The following is a 21362-nucleotide window of genomic DNA, read 5'->3' as shown; positions in this document are numbered from 1 at the left end:
TATATATTTTGAAAAGTCAGTAGACTAATATCTGTGCCCTTCCAAACAGGGAGTATGGAAATTAAAGCAGAACTCCTTAGCAGATCTAGGCCCCCCCTGTTCTGAAGGTAAAACACCTTTTTGTTCTCGCAGCTGGGGTTTAACCAAGTTTTATTCAGGTGCAGTTTCAGGATTCTTCAAGTATGTCTTGTTAGATATCTGTAGGCTACTAAAGGCTTATCTGAGAGGACCTGTGAGAACAGTAATTTTATAGGTTATAAGTCCCACCAGTTTTAAAGCATTCCCACTGAAGCTGATGTTTTGAAGCCTTCAAGAAGAGTAGCTGACTTTTCTGTCCAAAGCAAGTAAAAACCTCTGGTGACTTTACAAAAGTAATAATTTATCCCCCATCAAAGACACATTTTCCAGTAAGTGTTTCTTGTGCCTGAGTTCTTTATTTTTTCCTAGAGTACTGGCATCAGCAAAAGGGCATTCATTCAGTGGAAGAAAAAATAGGGCAATTTAACCAGTAAAAAACATATAAAAAATCCTCAAGTGTAATACATATAACTCCAAACAACTCCAGTGATGAATTCCATAGTTTCCATTATATCAGTACGACACTGCAGAAAATACTCCTGACTTGGACTGTATGTTGGTGTCATTAGCTAAATTGTGCTGTATCCCTGGAGTGCAGCTTGGGAGTGGATTGCTCCCTGTTAGTAGGGATCTGAAGGGATCACAGAACAAAACAAAGATGATCTGGCATTTCGTAAGCTATCTTAGCTTTTTTCTTCAACTGCTTTTCCACTGGAAAAGAAAAAGAAAAAAAGACACATCAGTATTATATATTTCCTCTGGCAGCAAGTTTCTCATTTAATCAGAAGAGCTTGAGTCAAAATCATGACATGTTTCAGTTCATCAGTGTTACAAATTTTATAGTCTCAGAGAGGGGAATAGAAAAAGGAAATTGAGGAGAATGCTTCTGGTTTATAAGGTGATTTTGTTCTTGCAACACTGTCTGTTTTAAATAACTAATCGAGTTCAGTTATCACAATAAAACAAGAAGATGACAGTCTAAGTCAGCTTGTTAGATTCATATGGATGTCTAGCTAGTGAAGCTGCTTGTTAGACTCTTTAAGGAACTGCTCATGGGTTTTGACAGTTTCATTCAAACTGAAGAGGAGTGTGTTGTGCTGCCTTCCCTTGCAAAAATCCCAGCCTTTGCTGTATAGTTTCTGGTGGTGCTGTGACTAAAATCCATCCTGGCTTGCTTTGATAAATTTCCTCTTTCTTCCTCTTCATTAGCATTCCCTGACTACTTAACATGAGGATATCTTTCATGATATGTCCTGCTTGTCCTTTCACATTGTCTTCAGGTGTCTGCAGCTTGCCTTTCATCTGAAACACAAGCCTGTTAAAAAACAAAAACCTTGCAGCACCTTCTGCAAGGAAGCAAGTCTTGAAGATGCCTCCAGGTGGGCTTTGCTTGCCCTGCCATGGCCTTTCCCACCAGGATGAAGAGAAGCAGCCCACTTTTTGCAGGTGCTCTGGTACCTCTGCAGCAGCTGTTCCTCCTTGAATAGCCTTGCCAGTGCCATGCTGGCATCCTGAGAAGAGAGGCTTGGCAAGTAAACAAGTGCAGTGTGGGTAACCAGCCATGCCACAACCCAATGGGGACCAGGAGGGCTGCCATGGAGTGGCTGAAGACAGCCACAGTGTTTCCAGTGGCCCATGTAGATCACCATCTTATTTGGGCTACATCAAGTGTCTCGCTTAAATGTGATTTGGATACCTAAGCTTTGGTTTCTTTGCTGCCAAGTGGCTGATGGGAAGAGGCAGGTGCATACAGAGGAAAGATCTGGCATCTGAGTTGAGTACCTGGGTGGTGTGAAAACCCCAGTATGTGTATTTTTTTAGGACTTAGTGATATTGATACCACTAAGCAGCAGTGGGATGAGAAGGAATCTTGCCCCTGGTGAAGCCAACAGTGACTTGGACAAGGCAAAGACTTGCTAATCCCTTTGCAGGAAAAGCAAGGAGAGCATAAGAGACAATGCCCCAGGGTGCAGTGGTCCTCCTCTTGGGTTTGAGCCAGCCCTCTGTCCTGTCCTCCTACACAGGTGACTGCATCCCAACACAAATCTCTTGAGCGAGGTGAGAGTGTTAAAATCAAATCCCTGTTTTCCCAGTTCTTCAGGTGTTGTGCAAATGGTCCCTGTGTACTTCCTGACACATGAGCAATGGGGCATCTCTTTTCAGCCTGGAGAGTAGTAGTGAGCAGGATAATTGATGATACTGTTTTTACCATGTGTTTTTCTCACTTTACAAACCAGGACCCCCTTCTGCTCCTCGGAGTGCCATCTCAAATGTTAACGAGACTAGTGTCTTTCTGGAATGGATTCCCCCTGCTGATACTGGTGGAAGGAAAGATGTGTCTTATTATATTGCATGCAAGAAGTGCAGCTCACACTCAGGTCTATGTGAGGCGTGTGGCAGTCATGTCAGGTACCTCCCCCAGCAAACCGGCCTGAAAAACACCTCTGTCATGATGGTGGATCTGCTTGCTCATACAAACTATACCTTTGAAATTGAGGCAGTGAATGGAGTGTCCGACCAGAACTCCGGAGTCCGGCAGTTTGTGTCTGTAAATGTAACAACAAACCAGGCAGGTAAGTGGATCTTCAGTCTGGGGGAATGTCTGGGGTGGGAGCCTGAGCCAATCAGACCCAGTGCAGGCCTCCCTTTGGAAGGGGTGGAAGTCTCTAGCATGGAGGGCTGGATTATGGCCTCTTCAAATATGGGGCGTGGGAGGTGGGCAGTGCTTGTATTGTAGGTTATAATTACTGCAGTCTTCAGTATGTTCCCTTTCAGCAGGACACATTTTTAGGATTTGTGACTTCTTCCTTTTATAATAAGCTATTTGGAGATACCTCCACTTATTTGCATGTTGGCATATACATCCACTAAACCGGGGGAAAAAAAGGCTGTCTTTCCTGTTGGAAAAGGGAAATTTCTAAGAGTCCATTTTGATTAAAAATGGCTAAAGCATCTTAACTTTACAAACAGTTATCCTAAGAAAATTGTTTCTAGTGACTTTGGGAAATTTAATCCCTCTTCTACATTGCAATGCTAAAGTGACTGGGCTCATGGTATGGTACATTGCCACTGCTTCTCCAGCAAGGTAGGGCTAGGATTTCATTCATGCTGTTTTATTCTTGGTTTTGCACTGTACAGACAGAGATCATGTAGACTGGTTTATTCCTTTGCCAAGTGCTCTGATCTGTCTGCCCTTCCTTTGCTCAGAAGTTGAAATGACCTGTCACTTAGGACAGACGTATGGAGTTGCCATTTTCTCCTGTCATTTGGAGGTATGATGGGAGGCAAGAATGCGATACATCTCCTCTGTGCATCAACACACCAGGCACGTCACGTTTACACTTTCTGTAAAGCCCCAGAGATTGACCTATCCTTCTGTTGTCCCTCATACTCTGTGTTTTAGGGTCTCTCATTTTTCCTATCTGGCTTACTTCCTGCCATTTAATTCAGGGCTCACCAGTGGCATTTATCCACCATGAAGCCCTTCCAGGACTGTTTACAGGTATCATTTGAGACTGTGAAGACTGTGCCGCCAGATCACTGGGGCCATCCCCTGTCTTCTCCAGATAAGGTTCAGCCAGGAAGCCCAGTGGGCAATTCAGTGTGACAGCTGGATGTAGATTGGCAGATCCTCACTGTGGAACACTTGTTGGAAAACACTAGTTGGAGCAGTGCTGTGTGTCACTCCTGCTACCCAGGTGTATGTGCACAGGCTTGGCTGCCAGCAGCAAGCAAGTCCAGATACCTGGTAATTAAACTGGATTGTTGAAGTGTTGGACAGATAAATGACCTGTGCTTCTTGAGAAAAGGAAATAAAAGCATGCTGGGAATGCTGCTGATAGATGTGGCATGGAATCTACTGCAGAAATATTAGGGGACAGCAGTATGACACCGTTGAAGGCACATCAGATCACCCACTGCAGATCAGTGGGTGTCATGGTCCTAAAGCCATTTACTGTTTTCCTTTTGTGAAGGCTACTGCCAGTAACTCTGCTGTTGGAAGTATATTTTCCTGTTAGTGGGTTTGCATTGGTATTTCATTGCTGCCACTGGATTTTCTCTGATGTGTGGTGTTAAATCCACATAAATCTCAGTAAATATAGTTGTGCAGGAGGAGATGATACCTCGCTGATCAGTGCAAACAGTGAGGAAAAGGTCCTGGTTTGTGACTTTTGTCCCAAACTCTCCATAGCTGCAGCAGAATTTATCCACATAGCTGCCTTTCTGTGCATCAGACCAAGAATAGCCCCCTTGCACAGTTAATCACTTGCAGCTTTGTATTGGAAGGTCTCTTACAGAAGATGTGAAACTTATGACAAAGGTATCTCTTGCTAAGGACAAGTGGGTAAGTTTAGCTTCTGGTTTATCTTAGTGGAGCCATAAATCTTATCATCTTATCATCTCCCTGTTTATCATAGTGGAGCCACAGTCATGGAAGATAGTAGTGGATCAAGCCATGGGTGTTTAATAACTGTGTGGTGTTTAAACTGGTTGATTCAACAGGAGGTTCAATCAAAATGCTCTCTAAGGAAAGCAGTGGTGACTGTTTCATTGTCTCTCTGGCTGGTCCCACCATACATTTTTGAAGTGAGCCAGGCCTATCTTTTGGAGCTGTAGCATCAAATGGGCTTCCCAGTAATTTGGTCTTTCAGCACTCCCCTGGGCCATCTTCAATATGCCCATGCCAGAAATAAAGCAGATGGAAAGAGGGACTTTGCAAATCAGACTAACTGCCAAGCATGGAAAGTGAGTATCTGTTTTTTTAAGGTGCGTACAAAGAATGTCCTTTGAAGCAAGTAATGGAGTGTTCCATGCCCAGTGATTCTGGATATAAAGACTCACTTCAACAGTCCTTTTCCTGTAAATAGTAGGCAGGGCTCATGTGGCTTCAGGGAGTCCCAGGCCACCCACCTTCCCCCTGGAATTACCTCCAAGAGGTGCAGTTCTTGTGTCTCATCTTTTCCCTTGCACAGGTTTTCTGATGTTGATTATATTTTCACAGAGGCTGGTTAATGAAGCTGAATTAGTGATACATGACCAACTGCAGCAGTAGGAGAAATCCTGCTGCAAGATCTGTTGGCTGCCAGGAAATTGAAAAATTGCATGCCATGGCATAGGTCTGGCTGCTGGAGTCCCAATGGCACATACTCAGTAATCCAGCACTGCAGAGAAATGCCAGGGTCTGTTTTGTTGGTTTGGCTTTTGTCCATCCCAAGAAGACTGCTCTCATTTCAGAACTGCAAAGAATGTGCAGGCAATGAGTCCTCATGTGCAGCACCTCTTCTGGGCATGGCAGCTTTTGGCAGCAGAAGCTACACCTGGGTTAGACTTTCAAAGGGATTACTTCCTGAAAAAAGAATAGTGGTTCTCTCCAAAATAATTTGTCCCTCTTCCTCTCTCCTCTATTTAAATAATGAGTAAAAGAACTGGTGCTAGCAATCCATCTGGCATTTTCAGACTGATGTAATTTTCCTCTGGACTTCTGAAATCAGACTTGGAAATACAGAGAGGGAACAGTAAACTTCAGTGCACAAGAAGAGGCTGATTGCTAATCTCCACTGGTGACCCCAGCATTCTTCTGTTCCCCCAGTCCTTGGAGACCTCACAGTACTTGGGATGGGGCTGATCCATGCAGGACACAGTGGCCTTAGGCTCCAAATACAGGACTAGCTTTCCTGTAACCCTCTTGCAATCTGCAAACCTCTGTTGTTTCTGTGGGATTTTGCTGGTGTTTTTCTGCTGGAAAACACATGTCTAGAAAGGGTGAAAATGCCACAAGCCATGAGAGATAGAAATTGTGCTGGCCTCCACTGTGGCTACCCTGGAGCTGCAGCAGGCAGACCGAGGACCACCTTCCCTTTGTAGGCACAGGAGTTGACCCAAGTGTGGTTTTTCTGTATAGCATTGCTGCAAAATATGTGCCCAAGGGACTTGCCAGCACAGATGACAGGGAGGCATCTGTAATGCAGTCTCACAGAGTGTTAAAAAGTGTGCCTCATGCATGTGGGCTGGAGCACAGTGAATAATTCATAAGTGGCAATGATGGTTGAGTTAGCCATCCTTCACCTGCTCATGATTTTTGAAACCTCCACATATTTAAACAGTTTCCAGAGAGCAGTCTCTGTGTACTGCTGATACTGAAGTTTGCTTTTCAAGTGGCATCTTGTCCTTTTTTTTCTCAGTGCTTTCACCAAGCTGGATGATCAAGGTATGCTGTTGCTCTGGATAGAGATGTGCATCTCCCTTGAGGTCTTTCATCTTTTCTGCCCTGTATACAGAAAGCACCTACTATGACATTTTGGGCAGAGACTTGTGTCGTAATGGGTCCATAGGGAGCAAGTTTTGATTCATGGTTGCCTACATGCCCATTGTATCATCACAGGAGCACACTGGAAAGATGCAATGTTTAAAACCTTTCTAGACTTAAAATCTTCCAGAAGTATTCACTTTAAGCCAGCCTAAACAGCCGAGAAATTTTTTTTGCTTAGATGTCAGCAAGTTCCATGCTGAGTATGGCTTCAGCATTGGAACTGGCTTGGAGGTGGGGGTGTATGAGAGTGGGGCAGTACTCCTGCTGGCATCCCAAATGCCAGACTCCTTTGCACTTAAAGACCTTCTCTGTGTGTGTTTTTAGATAAACTCTCTGACTGTTTTCTGTTTGAAAAGTCAGAAGCCAGTGTTCAAGCCCCTTCTGTGACCTGAATGATGTTTTTGAGCCTTCTGGGCAAGGAGGAGAAGAAAGATACAGATGTGCTTGCTAACAGAAGAGTATTTAATGTGTCTAATGCCTCAAGGAGTCTGAGTGCCTGAGGCCAAACCAGAGATAGAAGTTGCTTCCTGTGGAGCAGAAGTCCTTTTTAAGCAAAGGTGTTGGAGAACAGAACCTGGCAACCTGTAGTGCTGTCTGGGAGGCGTGGCTAGGTTCTTACTTGACCAAAAATGGCTAGATGTTTGGAGCAGCTAGAAGGCTCATGGAACAGGGAAGTGTGTTGAAAACAATGGTCTTCACTCTAATTGTGCAGGCTGGGATGCTGCAGTGGAGGGGAGCAAGGGAGAAGATATTTTCCTTAGCAGTCAGGATGTGTACAGGCTTTGAAAAGCAGCCAAGAGCCGTCTGGAAAGGGAAACCTGTAACACAGAGCTTGCTGCAATCTTGTATCAGTATCTGCATGCTCTTGAAACCAGGAGCCTGCAGTCCTGCACAGTCTGGGAAAAAGACATCAGAAAATGAGGCAAGAGATGGGGACCACATTTTCAGAGATTGCCTTTGGGAACTGATAGGTTCAAGTGCTGTAACATTCAGGATCTGATTCTTTCAACTTTGAAGTTTTCACAGGTTTTTTTTTGTTTGGCACAGGGAAGAGAGCAGTTTACTTATTTTCTTCAGGAATAACAGAAAATTTCCAGGGGGATGCTCCAGTAGAGGCAGCATGTTCCATCATCTCACACAAGAAGCAAGACTGCTCTTGCAGCTCTACTGTTTTAGCCAGAACTGCTGGCCCAGGGTCTGCAAAAGCTTAAGTAGATGCTTACTTCTGGAAAACTGCCTTTCCACAACCAGTATGTTATGCAGGGCTTGTCTTTAAACATCTGTTGCAACCATACTTGATCCACTGGGCTGCATCTCCTTCCACCAGTGGTCACTACTGGATAACACAGAAGGGCTAAGACAAGGAAGCAGACACGTACCAGAGCTTCCTTAGAACGCTCTCCAACCTCCGGGATGCGCCTCTTTGTGCTTTATAGCCCTTAATCGATTTTTCTCAGTTTGTCTAGTTATTTTATGGACTCTAAGAAAATTCTAATGGCTGCAGGCAATTCTTTCTGAATTTGGTATGTCTGGGAGTTTAAACTCTGCTTTTGATTCACACTGGCCAGAGAGGAGCTATTAGTGGCATAAATAGATGTTTTAAGGTTTGCAATTACCCATCTGTGTTGAAAGCACTGCCATTTAGAGATGCATCACTGGCTTCCAGTGTGTTAACCCATGTATTGCAGCATTTAGTCAAGAACAAAGTACTCTTAAAAGAAAATAATTTCTTCCATACCGGGATGGGTGAATACAGGGGTATTTTAATATGCACTGGTAAACTGTACGGGTAAACTGCACTGCCTCTAAGATCATAGTCTCTATTTAAAACTCACCCTGCACTGCCCCTAACTACAGGATCTTTCTGCTGGCCATGAACACCCTTCACCCACAGGGAGCTGTGAAAATTAGTGTTGAGCTTCCAGTGAAGGCTCAGCCAGAAAGAGAATAATTTAATTTGTTAAGTTCCATGAGTATGCTGGTAGTCACCTTCAAGAAGTATTTTGGTATGTTTTTGAATCATGGTCTCATGCAATCAGAGCATGCAATCTCAGGTTGTCAAAAGCAAGTACACTGACAAAGTAAAACCTGAAAGCCAGTGTTCTACAAAAGGTTTATTGTTTGAATATTTCTGGGTTTTTTTGGGTGATGGTTGCATTTATACTGAATGCAAAATCTTTATCCAGCATCCTATTCCGGAGTCTTGAGTTCACCCCAGCCCAGATGGCTAGGTGTCTGCTACAAAATGAATTATGGATCAGATTAATATTTTACAGTTTTATTTATAATTCTCCTATCGGTAATTGCTGCTTTTTCATAGTTTGTTATAAGTCTTTTTGTTGTACTTCACATATTAGAAATACATGCTTGAATACTGAGACAAGTCTTTGGAATATGAAAAAAAATCCCCAAATTACAATAAGTTTTATTTGGAGGTCATTTTTTTTCTGGAAGTTTGTGAGACAGCCCCATGGTTGATATATAAGGACATTCAAAGATGAAATAAAAACCATTTTCCTTTATCTACAGACAGACCAATTTCAATTCTGACATGAAATGAAAACATCTTATTTATAGGTGAAAATAAAAATAGTAATAAATAGTTGTCTGTATCCAGCCACATCCTGAAAAAGGGAAAAAGAAAGATGCTGAAGATTTCATGATGAGATTCAGCTGATGACAACCACTGTGTGTTGTACAGTAGGGTGCAGTTTTTACCATCTCCCAGTGGCAGTGAGACAAACACCTTTATGGTGAAGTAATTAGTCTTCTTCAAAGTGTGCTATTCATGAGATGTGAGGTACAAAAAGAAAATGTTGGGTTATACCTGGGCAAAATGGACTGCACCCACATGGTGCCATGCAGATGGGTGTGAGGGAGAAAGAGTTGCCCAAATATTTGGCTTATGATGCTGCAACCAGCAGGATTGACACTGGTCAGTAACATCTCTGAGTCACCAGAATCCCCACCAGTAACATCACCTCAAGCTTGGGATAAAGTAGCAGATATTGGGCAATCCAAATCCAGGTTTTTAGAGGTGCATGAGAATAAAACACTGTTTGTTTTTTTTCCAAATAGCATTGAGCAGGCCATGCTGCGATCAGGTGCAGTAAGAGCTGCATGAGGTCAGAGTTTAAATTTGTGGTTTTGCAGGGCATTACTCACGTTAAATTACAAGAGTGATAGAGATGGTTTAAAATCTTTCTCATTTTGCTGGCATATTTTTAAAGGATTGCCAAGTAATCTTATACTAATCTAATTCTAATTCCCTTAAAACACAGTCTTCAAGGCCAAAGAGTTCTCTTTGTATTGTGCTGAACACAGTACCTGGCACAGAGCAAAAGTGAAGCATCTGAAATGGTTTCATTGCCCAGATGACATCAATTTATAGATTCCCCCTCCCCCAAATGTTGCTTTTGAATCTCACTGCTGATAAAGTCCCATTCACCTCTTTAATCTCACTCTGCAAGCTGATGATTCCATTGCCTGGTATGTTATTTCTCTGATTTTAACATTAAAAGGAGTTTTACATTTATAACACTCTGCATAAATGATACTTCTGAGAGTTCTTTTAAGACATCAGGACTCCAAAATAGCCAAAAAAGAATGTAAAAATATTTTCAGCACTATTAGAAAAATAGCAGTAGACTTGCAGGCATTTAATAAACAACTCACTTGTTCTTTGGCTGCAGTTTTTTACCAAACCAAGTAAGCTCTTTATATTTATCTCCCTCAAAAGTTAAGTATCACAGTGGAGGAAACAGAGGAGTTTAAACGTTTGCATTTCAGTAGTTGTGCATTCAGAGAGCTGTGCTATAGAAACACTGCTCAGGGTATAGCAGCTTCACAGGGCATTTCTCCTTTCCCATGCACCCATCATGCTGATAGAATAAATTTGTAGGAGTCTGAAGTCATGGCATTGTGTATGCCATGGTTTAGTTGAGGTGTTATGGCATGGCTTGGACTCGATGATCTTGAAGGTCTCTTGCAACCTAGTGATTCCGTGTGCATTTGTGTGTGTATGAACATGCAGGACATAGAGGTTACACACCCTTGTTTTATGTGGGTATCTGTGACAGCTTGGTAAATCTCAGTTTGGGTGCCTTTCGCTCTTCATGTCCTTGTGCCAAATTGCTGGCTAACTGGGCCCACATCTGAAGAGGGTGGCTTTCTGTGCTGCAAGGCCACCTGGCAGTTCTCTGGTCCCTTTTACCTTCTGTGTGTTTTCTTTTGCCATGAGCATAACCCTTCTTCAATAAGCAGTTTGTAATATTTATTTTCTCATATGGCCAGACTTTTTCCCCTTGGTTGCTGTTGTGCCTGGTGTCTGCATCCGCACAGCAGGCTAGCTTCTGTATCCCAGGAAGGATTTTGCTGTATCAGAACTGAGCTTCAGCCCTCAATGTGCATGAATTACAGGTTACCAGTTTGTATTTTACAGTATCAGGCTGAAATGCCTTTCTCCCCTGGATTGCTTCTCATTGAAGAGGTATTGTTTCAGTGAGGCTTGGAATATTTTTCCACATTTTCTGTTGTGGTTGCTATTACAGCAAACTCCTTGCTCATTCCTTGAAAGATTTCCAAAATGCTACTTCTGGCACTTGTATTTCTTTCAAAGGGCTAATGTAATAGAAGTATTAGGGCTGGCTAGCACTTTTTCCCAGCTTACTGCCCTTTCTTTCCCTACTGTGGGGGGGGACATGGGGACAGGGAGGGGGGAGATCTCTGATCTGAAGAGCTGGGAGTAGCACTAAGGTGACAGACAACCCAGCAATAAATTATATTTCTTCCACAGCAGCTGGGCCAAAGTTCAGGTATATGCAAATACTACAAAAAGCTCAAGACTTTGAAGGTTTTAATAAAAACACATTTCAGATGTGCTCATTTGCCAGCGTGATGGAATGCTTACTGCATCTCCTGGTCCTGGAGGAACAGTCTTCATCAAAGCAAGTAACTAATGGGAATTCCAGTTAGATCAGTACAATAGAAATCACCAGAAGGAAAGTGTTCTTTTTTATTTATTTTCCTGTTTCTTCAGGCTTGATAATTTTTAAAAATACAAGCTCTGATCAAAAGGCCCTGTATGATTCGATGCACCCAGTGGCTATGGTGGTGCTGGGTGAGGGTTTTTCTGCTGCAATGCAGCAAACTGGGGTGAGTCAGTCACTGCTCTTTGCGCAGAGGGGCCGACCACGCTGGACTGACCCTCTAAGTGCCCTCCAGGCAGGGGGCTTAGAGGGCTTGGTATAGTGCCCAAGACCCCTGGGGACTGGATTTTAGTCCCTGGAAAAATTACCAACATTGCAAGAATAACAAGTCACAAAAATTCAGTGGAGTATAAATTAGATTGTTAGAAGGTAGAAAAGTGAGTTTCTAGAAATGTTTATATTAGGGGGTTTAAAGCTAAGATGGAGGATTTTGAGTGTGGTATGTCTTTTCTGCTTCTTCTTCATGTCATCCATCTTCTGAGTCGGGATGGCATCACTGGATTGGTTTGGGACAAAGTTGGACAGTGTAATAACGGTGTCATGTATTGGAAAGTAATTGTAAACATTAGGTACATAATTTATAGTATAAAAGATAAGTCCTGCCCCAAGGGCAGAGGGAGTGTGTCTTGGATTGATGTACTACACAGCCCTCTGTTAGAGAAAGAATATCTTAGATAAGAAAGAATAAACAACCTTGGGAACCGCAGAAAATGGCTTCCTGACTCTTCTTTGGTGCTCAACTGGGAAAACTTGAACTCTAAACCACCTAAATGTCCTGTTGTGGGTGATCTCAAGTTCAGGAGACCCCACAGACAGTGACAGGTGTGTGTTATAGTTTGGGTTTGCCAATTTTAAACATATATACCTTTTGTTGTGAAATAGGAGTAAAAGTAAAGCAGGCTTAAAACTTAACAGAGGATAAAGAAAAACTTTATTAATAACACAAAGAAAAATAATAATAAATTCAGAGCAGATCTTCAGACCACTTCCTTCTTCCTTTTTTTCATATCTTAACATACAGAGACACTTTAGTCAATTCCTTACTTAAATAATCTTTTCAGTTCATTTTAAGGAGAGTAGTTTCTTTTTTCAAGCTATAAGGACTTTTTTCAAGAGGAAATAACCAGTTCTTTCCTACTTCACTTTTTCTCATTAATAACAGCCACCCGGAATCTGCTATCATGAAACTCCTCCCACTTTCACAGTCTTCCCAAAACTGTGCTTGTGGGCCATGGTAAAAAAAAAAAAAAAAAAAAAAAAAAAGAAAAAAAAAGTGATGGGGTATTACTTTTAAAGATCAGCTACTTAAAGACAAAAGTTCTCTTCAGCTGACTTCCCTCTGTTCATACTTCATTCCCAGGAACAGAGATCCCCCTTTTTCCCTCGGGGCAAAGGATTCTTCAAACACTTTACACCTTACTCCATCCCCCCCCCCCCCATGTCTCTTTTTCTCATGGTTTAAAGGAATTTCTTTTTCGTGTAGTACAGTCCACCCCTAGAACTTATAAAAAGATATTTCAGCCAACCTTCGTGGTGTCTCCTCATTCTCCTTCCATTCAGAAACTTAGCTTTTACTTCTTTGACTTTAGTGTAGCCTTTCTGTTCTTCTCCCTCTCACCCAAGGAAAGATGAAAGTCTGTAAGTCTTATCTGAGCATTGGGAAAAAAAAGAGTTAAAATCTCACATAGAAGTTGCAGGGGCTGGGCCAGGCCATGCTGGAGCTGTGTCAGGATCTCAGGGTGCCCAGGCCACGGGCGGGGTGGGGGGCAAACAAAAACAAAGTCCAGTCAGAGGAGAAACTGGTAACACGCCTTTGACTCCATAGCTGCCTTCCGGTGCCACAACTGCATTTAGGTCCAGCTGCGGGCCAAGTGTTCTCCCTCTGCCCTGCCCAGCACACAAAGCCCTGGGGGCTCTCCCGAACCGGGCCCGGCTGCCTCCCCCCAGCCCGTGAGGGCGGCCGGGCGGGCTCGGCCACCCCAGGGCTGCTCCGAGCCGGGGCAGGGCAGGGCAGGGCCCCCCGAGCCACGGACACACCGGGAAAAGGTAAAGATCTCGGCAATGTGCTTCTCTTCTTTTTGGCTACTGAGGCTCCTGGTTAAAAACGGGGCCCAGCAGCCTCCACCGAGCCTACCCCTGCCTGGCCCGGGCCGCACTGAAAAGCGGGCCCGGGCCAGATCAACGTTACCTTGTAAAAGGCCGGAAATGCAAGAGAGATCTCCCACTGTTTACTTGCTCCAAATGTGAGTCCCCGAGCGAACCGACTTTTCCAATTGGTTTCTCAGACTGTCAACAACTAAACCAGCCTCCAATTGGTCCCATCAATTCACAGAGGAAGTTCCCATGGAGAAAAACTGCCTAGTTTCCCTTTTCCTCAGGTGTTCAAGGTAAAACCAGCACAGTGTGCCAGGTGGTACAAGGGACCTCTTGCATCTGGCTCCCTGGGCTTTGCAGAGAGAGAAAAGCTTCAAAAGCAAATTCAGAAAATTAGGTGGAAAACGCCAGCGGAGGGTGCTAGCACTGCTTACTGCCTTCCCAGGAATATACAGCACAATTGCCCACCATGCTTCTGCATCCTGCTGTGCAAAACTGTACATCTTTGCTCTCTGCCCCTACATGAGATAAAAGGAAAGAAAGTTGAATCACATGAAAAGAGAAAACTGGGCTTGCCTTCCTTCCTTCAGTTTGCAAGGGTTTATGGGACCCTGTATTCCATTTCTTCATAGTTTCTTTCCAGCTTTCAGCAGTCTGCCTCAATCCAAGGAGAGAAAGTTCTGCTCAGCCAAATAGATTATTAATTATTCTGTTTCCTGGTTTGCCTTCCACACAGTTCCGCATTAGTGTGGCTTATTAGACTAAGCTCAGCAGGGGGGCTGATCTGCACCACACCATTATCCTGTAATCTCCAGGGCTCTACCTTCCCCACAATGGGCTCCTGCCTTGCATCATTAAGCCATGAATCTCCGTGGTTCTGCCTTGTTCTCCTGAGGGGTGGCACCAAGAGCATGAAATTGTTTGCTGACCTTACTGGAGACTTATGGTCTGAGCCTTTAAACACCTGGCCATGCAATGACAGCTTCCACTAATAGATGCTCTCATGCAGTTCAGTAAACTGGAAGACTATCACTGCAGAAATGACTGGGTTATTTAATTTGGTGTACATCACTCTGTCACAGGTGCAGCTCAGCCCTTGCAAGGACATGGAAAGAAACCAGAGAATGACTGGGTAAGGATGCGCATGAGGGCACAGACCCATCTCCACCTTTTCCAGAACTGCAACTAGCAAAGCTGTGTGTGCATGAAGGAAAAAATGCCCAGTGCCTTCCACAGAGGTGTCACTCCAAACTCTCTGCTACATGTTGGCTGAAGCTTCAAGGGGGACTTCACCAGAGTCAGATAGCCCTGGGAGCTTTGAGTGCTATTTGCAGCCCCTGCAGAACATCTCTATAAAGCAAAACAAATCCCCCATAAGTAGTCAGTTGATAATATTGTTTGTGCTCTAGTAACAATTGTGTCTCTGTTGTAGCCTTGCACTCTTCCTCTATCTTCTGAATTGGTCAGTGAATGAGAACTGCTATTCAAATTCTTTTGTAGAGTGTCCTGTTCTTCATTTAGGACAAAATTGGAAAGTTAAATACATGGTCATTATGCACATAAATGCAAGTTGGCTCAACTTTCTTCTATGCAGATCTGATTGATGCAGTATCATTGCAAGGGATACCTGTTGTCCATAAGTTGCTATTTCAATGCCTAAAACTTTATGCATTGCCTTCATCAGGGAGGTTTTTCAGGCATCTGGTTCATTGATGGGGGAACTGAGGCATGGAGGAGTGGTGTAACAGGCTAGAGGACACACACCAGAACTAGGACTCCTCTTGCTGCTCCTTGCCCCTGCTGAACCCTTCCCATAGGGCTGGAACCCTAAGGTGCATTAGAAGTGTTTCCTATCCTGTTTGCCAAACTAACTGAGAGAGCAGAAAAGAGAGGCTCACCAGAGTCCACAGGAGATGTACTGTTGGGTTTGGGATTGCTTTTTCTGAATTGGTTTCAGTATTATTGAAGTTTCAGTTTCACTGCAGCTTTAAAGATATAAATGTCTTTATCCAAAGTGTTTTTATCCAAAGCATTTTAGTGAGCTAAAGTCTGATGAATAACTTGGTGAAGTGTGATGGGGGCCCATTTGCTCGCAGTCTTAATTGCTTGCAATCGTGAAAATTTCCTCCTTTCCTCTTTTGCATCTTCTGTCAGGAGAGACAATCTTTGATCCAAGTCCAGCTGAGTGCAAAGTGTTGCCTTCCATTCATCTGGTTGGTGAACTGTGCTTTGTGTGCTAGAAAGAGAGCTCTTAATAATGTGACACTGTCCATTCCAAGGTGTTACAAATTCCAATGCCTTGATGATTACATGTAGATAAAATCCTGATCATTTTGATTTGGTATCTAGCAAGAGAACAATTGCTACCTTTTCAGCAAATACAGTTGAGTTTTATTTGGCCTCTGACGGTAATAGTATTTAGAGTGACTTGGCAAAAAAACACTTAACAAAATCAAGTGATAGCAGTAATAAACTCCTAAGACACTGGCACTGTGTTTATCCTCTTCAGCACTTTAGCAAATATTTCAGGGGCTCCTCCCAGTTTCTCTGCCTCTCTTCAACTTTTTAACCTGGATCATGAGCCCATCTGCCAGGGACTGGTGAGATGGCTGCCTCCCAGCCAGGGGCAATCACTGCCCAGGGCTGTGTCAGGTTCTGAGGTCACAGCCCTCTGCTCCCTGGTCCCCATGGCTGAGTCCCAAGCAGGTGCCCAAGGGGCTGTTCCAGGGGTTGGATGGGAGAATACCCAAACATCTGAAGTATGGAACTATCAGGTCTCCTGCCTCCCTGTCTCCATCTCCAGCTACTGTGCCTCATAGAAGTAATGATTCTGGGGACAAGGCATGCATATGGCTCAAACCGGTGGATCATGGAAGTTCTGTGCACTGTGCCCTAGCAGGAAAACTTTGGCATGCACAGCAGCCACCTTTTCCCTTTGCCATGAGGATGCTTGAAACCTTTAGAGATACCTCAAGTCAGACAGTTGTACAGCTGCCATTTGGCTGAGTCTAAGAGAGTGTTCCTCTCCAAGAGAAGCAGCAGCTGTTTTTCACAGAGCAAATGAAGCCACCTGTTGGGTTAACTGGGCTTTATTCAGTCCCCAGGCTGCCTTGCACAACCTTTAGGGCCCATAGGAGTCTTTGAAGTACCATTGAATTTCATTGTTAATGTCACAGTCATTTACTGTGAATGGAAAAGGTTATTTTTTTTTTTACTCCTAGGCATGAATAAACTATGTAGATTGCAGGAAATTATCCCTCTTAAAGGAGAGTTGAAAGTGCTGTCTTCTAATACAATAAACTTGGTACTGAGCTTATGCCTAGGACTGCTCCAGGTCTTCTTGAAAGTACTGGATTTTGCTCAGATTAGAAACAGAATAAATTAGATGAAAGGAAAGCAGCTGATGACAGGGTAATAGATGTATCAGAGAAGGGGTGGGAGTAGTGAAGGAAAAGTACATAATGTGGATGACTTTAATTATGTGGAAGGTGGGAATATTGACTTCCTCGTCCTGAGTGCAGTGTGTGAGAACCCCAGAGGTATCAGAAGTTGATGAGGTCTCCTCCAAGATGTTAGTAGTTACTTGGATGAAAAAGGATGCACTTGCTGGCAGTATTTATGACAGCTTTAATTACATTTCACAGACTGAATTCCAATTAGAAGTGAAAGTAGGGGTGAGAAGATGAAGAGATGTACAGCATGTGTTAAGAGCAGGGTGATAAATCTGTGGCTAAGGATTATGGTAAATAAGATAGTCATATATCATGGCATCTTATACATCATTTGCACACATATTTTTAGATGTTTACTCCAAGTTCCCTTTCATCTCCCCCTGTCACAAGCAAAATGCGTATAAAGGGGTCAGACACAGGTCTCTGTTACTCCTCTGCCAAAGGTGATTTGCAGTTGCTGCGATACAGGGCTGTTACTTTCTTTTCTTTTCTTTTTTTTTTTTTTTTTGCTAATTCATTAACTGTGTCATAAAACGGCACTTCAGAAAAGGCAGACAGAGACAGATCATAATATTTGTCTCCATGCTGCATGAATAGTGGAAAAATATTGCTGTCATCAGCACATCCTTTCACATTGCTACATATTCTCATGTTTAGAATCATAGAATGGTTTGGACTGGTTTGCGTTATCCTTGCTATAATCTCACCTAACCAGCTTCTTATGTAGATGACCACAATGCCAATTTATTTTTATATTAGGAGGTAACACTCAAAGGGGAAATGTATCAGTTGCTCAGCACTGGCTTAATTCCCCCTGCACTGTAATAAACCAGGGACTTTGCCTCTGACTTCATGGCAAGGACAGTGCCTCTGTATGTTTGAGTGACACTGGCACAATTCTCTCATTACATCCCTCTCACATGCCTCAGAAAGAAGCTTCTCTGTACTCTTTACTTGTGGTGTAAGCAGTTTGCCAGTGTCTCCACAGATGATGCAGGTAAGAGGTTTTGTCTATCAACATCAGTGTTGGACAAACAGGCAATACTTTGGATCTTGTGGTATTGGTAATTAAAGTTAAGGTGAGTCTGCAATGTTTGTCATTCAGTTCATGACAAACACTGAAATTCTGGCTGGAGAATAGCAGGTATTAGCTAGTGAGATTGCTTTTGTTTCTGGTAACATTGTTCCTCCCCCTGATTACTTAAAGAGTTAACAGTGTTTCTTAAACAGCAGTGAGGTGGCTTCAGTGAAGCAGTGGCAGTACTTCAGCAAATGGAATTTTTTACTCTTCTTTAATTCCATGATCACACTTGGTAAGCCAAAACAAAGCAAAGGAGAAAACTACTCTTTCTTTGGCAGTGTTGAAAACAAATCCTTATTTATTTAAAAGTAGCTATGTCAGGCAGAAGGTAAGATGGAGTATAATTGCTGAATTCTTATTTGGTAATTAATATCTTGCAGCCATCTCAGTGCTATTAAGATACAGGCATAATTGCACATAGGATACATATATTTATCATGGAAGTTGGCATTCAGACCATTAGGAAGTATCTGTAGCTTTGCTGTATATGCTGCATGTAGATTAATCAGGTTTAGGAGACCTAAGAGCCTGTCAGAGATGCTTCCATCATCCAAGCATTTGTAACATCAGGTGGTAGGAGAGCACTTGGAGAGGCACCAGATGGTTTCCATAGCCCTGCTGCAATAATATTGTGGGTTCCTGATATTTGTGGATTTCCAGAGGTTTACCTGTTGCTGGCTGCAGTATTCACCTCTGCCTGTTTTATTTACACAGATAAAAATAAAAAAAAATGTGTTCAGGTCCAGGAGGAAGGAGTGCTCCATTTGTGCTCTGTTGTGCAGGGTATTTCTGCATGCCAGCATTGGAAGAGAGAAACCTTGACTCTTGGGAGCCTCTGAGAAAAGGTCTGAAGTAATGCCAGATACATGTCACAGGCACAGGGCTCTGCCACCTTGATTGAAAAAAAATCACTGTTGGGAATTCAACATGTTCCCTTGTCAGCCCATCAAAGAAAGTGTAGGTAGAAGCAGCATGTTGCAGAAATAAGGAACTCTGGAAGTTGTGTCTAGGAATAAGATAGGAACAACTTGTCAAGGGAAGATGATTTTCAGTAGAAGATCATAGGTAGAAACTCATCACTTAGGGCTTCTTAATTAAATGTATTTGGGAAGGGATGGGCAAATTAAGATCTTAGGGGAGAGATTGTTTCAGCCACAGGCCTAAGGCTACCACCAAAGATGAGTATGTACGTGCTACAGTAGATGTTACTGCAAACCTTGTAATGCTTTGTGAGCAGTGGACTGTCCTTCCTGCATTTGCATTTATAGGGTGCAGAAAAGAGCAAAGTGATTTTTTTCCAAGTTCATAAGCAGGGCCAGGAAGAGACCAGAAGTCACCAGGGTCTAGTGGCACTACACTTCACTGTATTCAAGGTGAAGACATAAAGGTAACTTATTTATTTGCGTCCTTCCTTTAGTCCCCATGTTTCTTGACTGCTTTTTAGAGCTCTAACACAGGAATACTGCAGGGTTAGGGATTGAATCTTGGTGTACATCTGAGTCATTCCTGATGAAGGACTGGATTACAAGACTTAAATAGAATCTCTTCCAAAATGGAAGGGCAGTTTTTCTCTGTTATCCTGCAGCTGACCTTAGGTCCAAGTGGTCTTCTGTTTCATTTATTGCTTTGGCTAATATAGTACCTGGAGGGATATATTATATTTTTTCTTCCCATAGTGGATCAAATTCTTGTCTTGCTTGTACGGAAGCTACTTTTGATGAAGTCCATGAGTAGCCTCTCATGTAGACAAATGCAGGGAAGGGCCTGATGTCTCAGGTAGGTTTGATCATCACACTTACTTCTCTGGGTGTTTTCACTGCTGCTCTTGTGTTTCTGTTTGGGCTCTAGAAATGTTGGCTGTAAACATAATTATTTTTCCCCAGGGTATTGAGGAAGCAAGATTATCTTGTGCATGGAAATACCATCATTTTGATTTTTGTTATTTTATTAATACAGTGTCTTCCCCATGATCTGAAAATCCTTTTGCCCAGGTCATACAGTATATGATTTGACATGCCTTACTGAGGAAAAGATGAAGCAGAGAACACCAGATTTATTATTGAGTCACTGACTGAAATATTTTTTTGAGTTCCTAGGGCTTTATCATAGTGGCCATCCTGGGTCTTGTTAGTTAAGAGATGATCTTGAGAATTAGATCACTGAGATCATGATACACTGCTGTGTTAGACAAGATTCATGGTTGAGAGAGGATATGGTATTTACTGGGTGGGCCTTTTAAATGTCACATCCAGACTTTAAAGGCCATAGTCTTAGAATAAACAGAAGAGAATTCAATTAGCTCAAGCAGCTTTAAAATGAGCAGCATTCTGGTGATCCAGAGGGAGCCTGTGGTTTACATTTATGCAGCAGATACCAGAGTAAGCAGCCACTAGAAACCATGCAAGGATGTTAGCAGTGTCTTTCTTGAGATACAAGGTAAGATGTGCCTGTGTGATCAGCATTAAATTCATTTAGCAGCAGAAGAAAGTAAGTAATATAAAGTTCTTATCAGAGTGATGCACAAGAAGTTAGACAGGCATTAATGGCTTGCATAATTTCGCTTGTAGTACTGTAAATGAAGTGATTGAATACCACACAAAGTAAGCAGTCTCTACAAGCAGTTGCTTGGCAATTGAATGACTGGGTAGAAGTTTTCTTTCTATGCTTTTCTTAGCTATGTGATTGTTCAAGTAGATAACACTGAGCAAAATTTCTTTATTTCCTCAGATGCATTCTTCACTAATAGAAACAGGCCCATAGGAGGTTAATCCACAGAGCTGAATTTTGTATACTGCAGTGCTGTACAGCATAGAAGTGCATGTGGGCAGTTCTCACTGATCAGATGTTCAGTATCTTCAGGCCTTTTAAAATTGGGCTGTTTTTTGTCATTTTTATGGACTGATAAATGTTCCCAAATTGCTTGGAAATTTACTCACAGTCTTCAAGGGACACTGAACTTCTAAAATTACACTTGAAGTATGCATCCTTACTTAAGGCTCTTTTTGATTTTTTTCTGTGTGGCTTATGGAAGTGTACATGTGTATATATCTATATTTAAAGGTGTCCTTTTCTCTTTTGTTTTTCATGGTCTCAGATCATAACTGCAGTATTGATGATTTTAACATATTTTTTTCTTCAGTATTAATTCCTAGAACAAGCTTCAATTATCTTATATATTTTTAACCAAGTGGCACAATGGGGCAGCATGTCACTGTGTGGTGAAGTTTGGTAATCTGCCCTCAGGAGTGAATTGTTATTGATGTAAAGGAAGATGAAAAGTCATTGGTGTTTTGTGAGAGGGCTAAATGATCTCTTTTAGCCTTAAGACCTAGATATATTGATTTTAAATTATCTTGCTT

General features: G+C 42.6%; 1 protein-coding gene across 4 annotated transcripts in view; it reads left to right on the top strand.

The window, feature by feature from the left end:
- EPHA5 (EPH receptor A5) overlaps positions 1 to 21362 on the top strand; it is a 186508-nt gene that overhangs the window by 106965 nt on the left and 58181 nt on the right. For all 4 annotated transcript variants that reach the window (XM_062492940.1, XM_062492936.1, XM_062492939.1 and 1 more), the window contains exon 4: positions 2316 to 2651. In XM_062492940.1, coding sequence (XP_062348924.1) covers positions 2316 to 2651 — 336 coding nt within the window. The remainder of the gene's footprint in view (positions 1 to 2315; positions 2652 to 21362) is intronic.

The sequence above is a fragment of the Cinclus cinclus genome, chromosome 5, assembly GCF_963662255.1.
Source record: "Cinclus cinclus chromosome 5, bCinCin1.1, whole genome shotgun sequence".
Taxonomy (NCBI): domain Eukaryota; kingdom Metazoa; phylum Chordata; class Aves; order Passeriformes; family Cinclidae; genus Cinclus; species Cinclus cinclus.
Note: the sequence above shows the minus strand (reverse complement) of the source record. Positions and strands in the feature narration are given on the sequence as shown.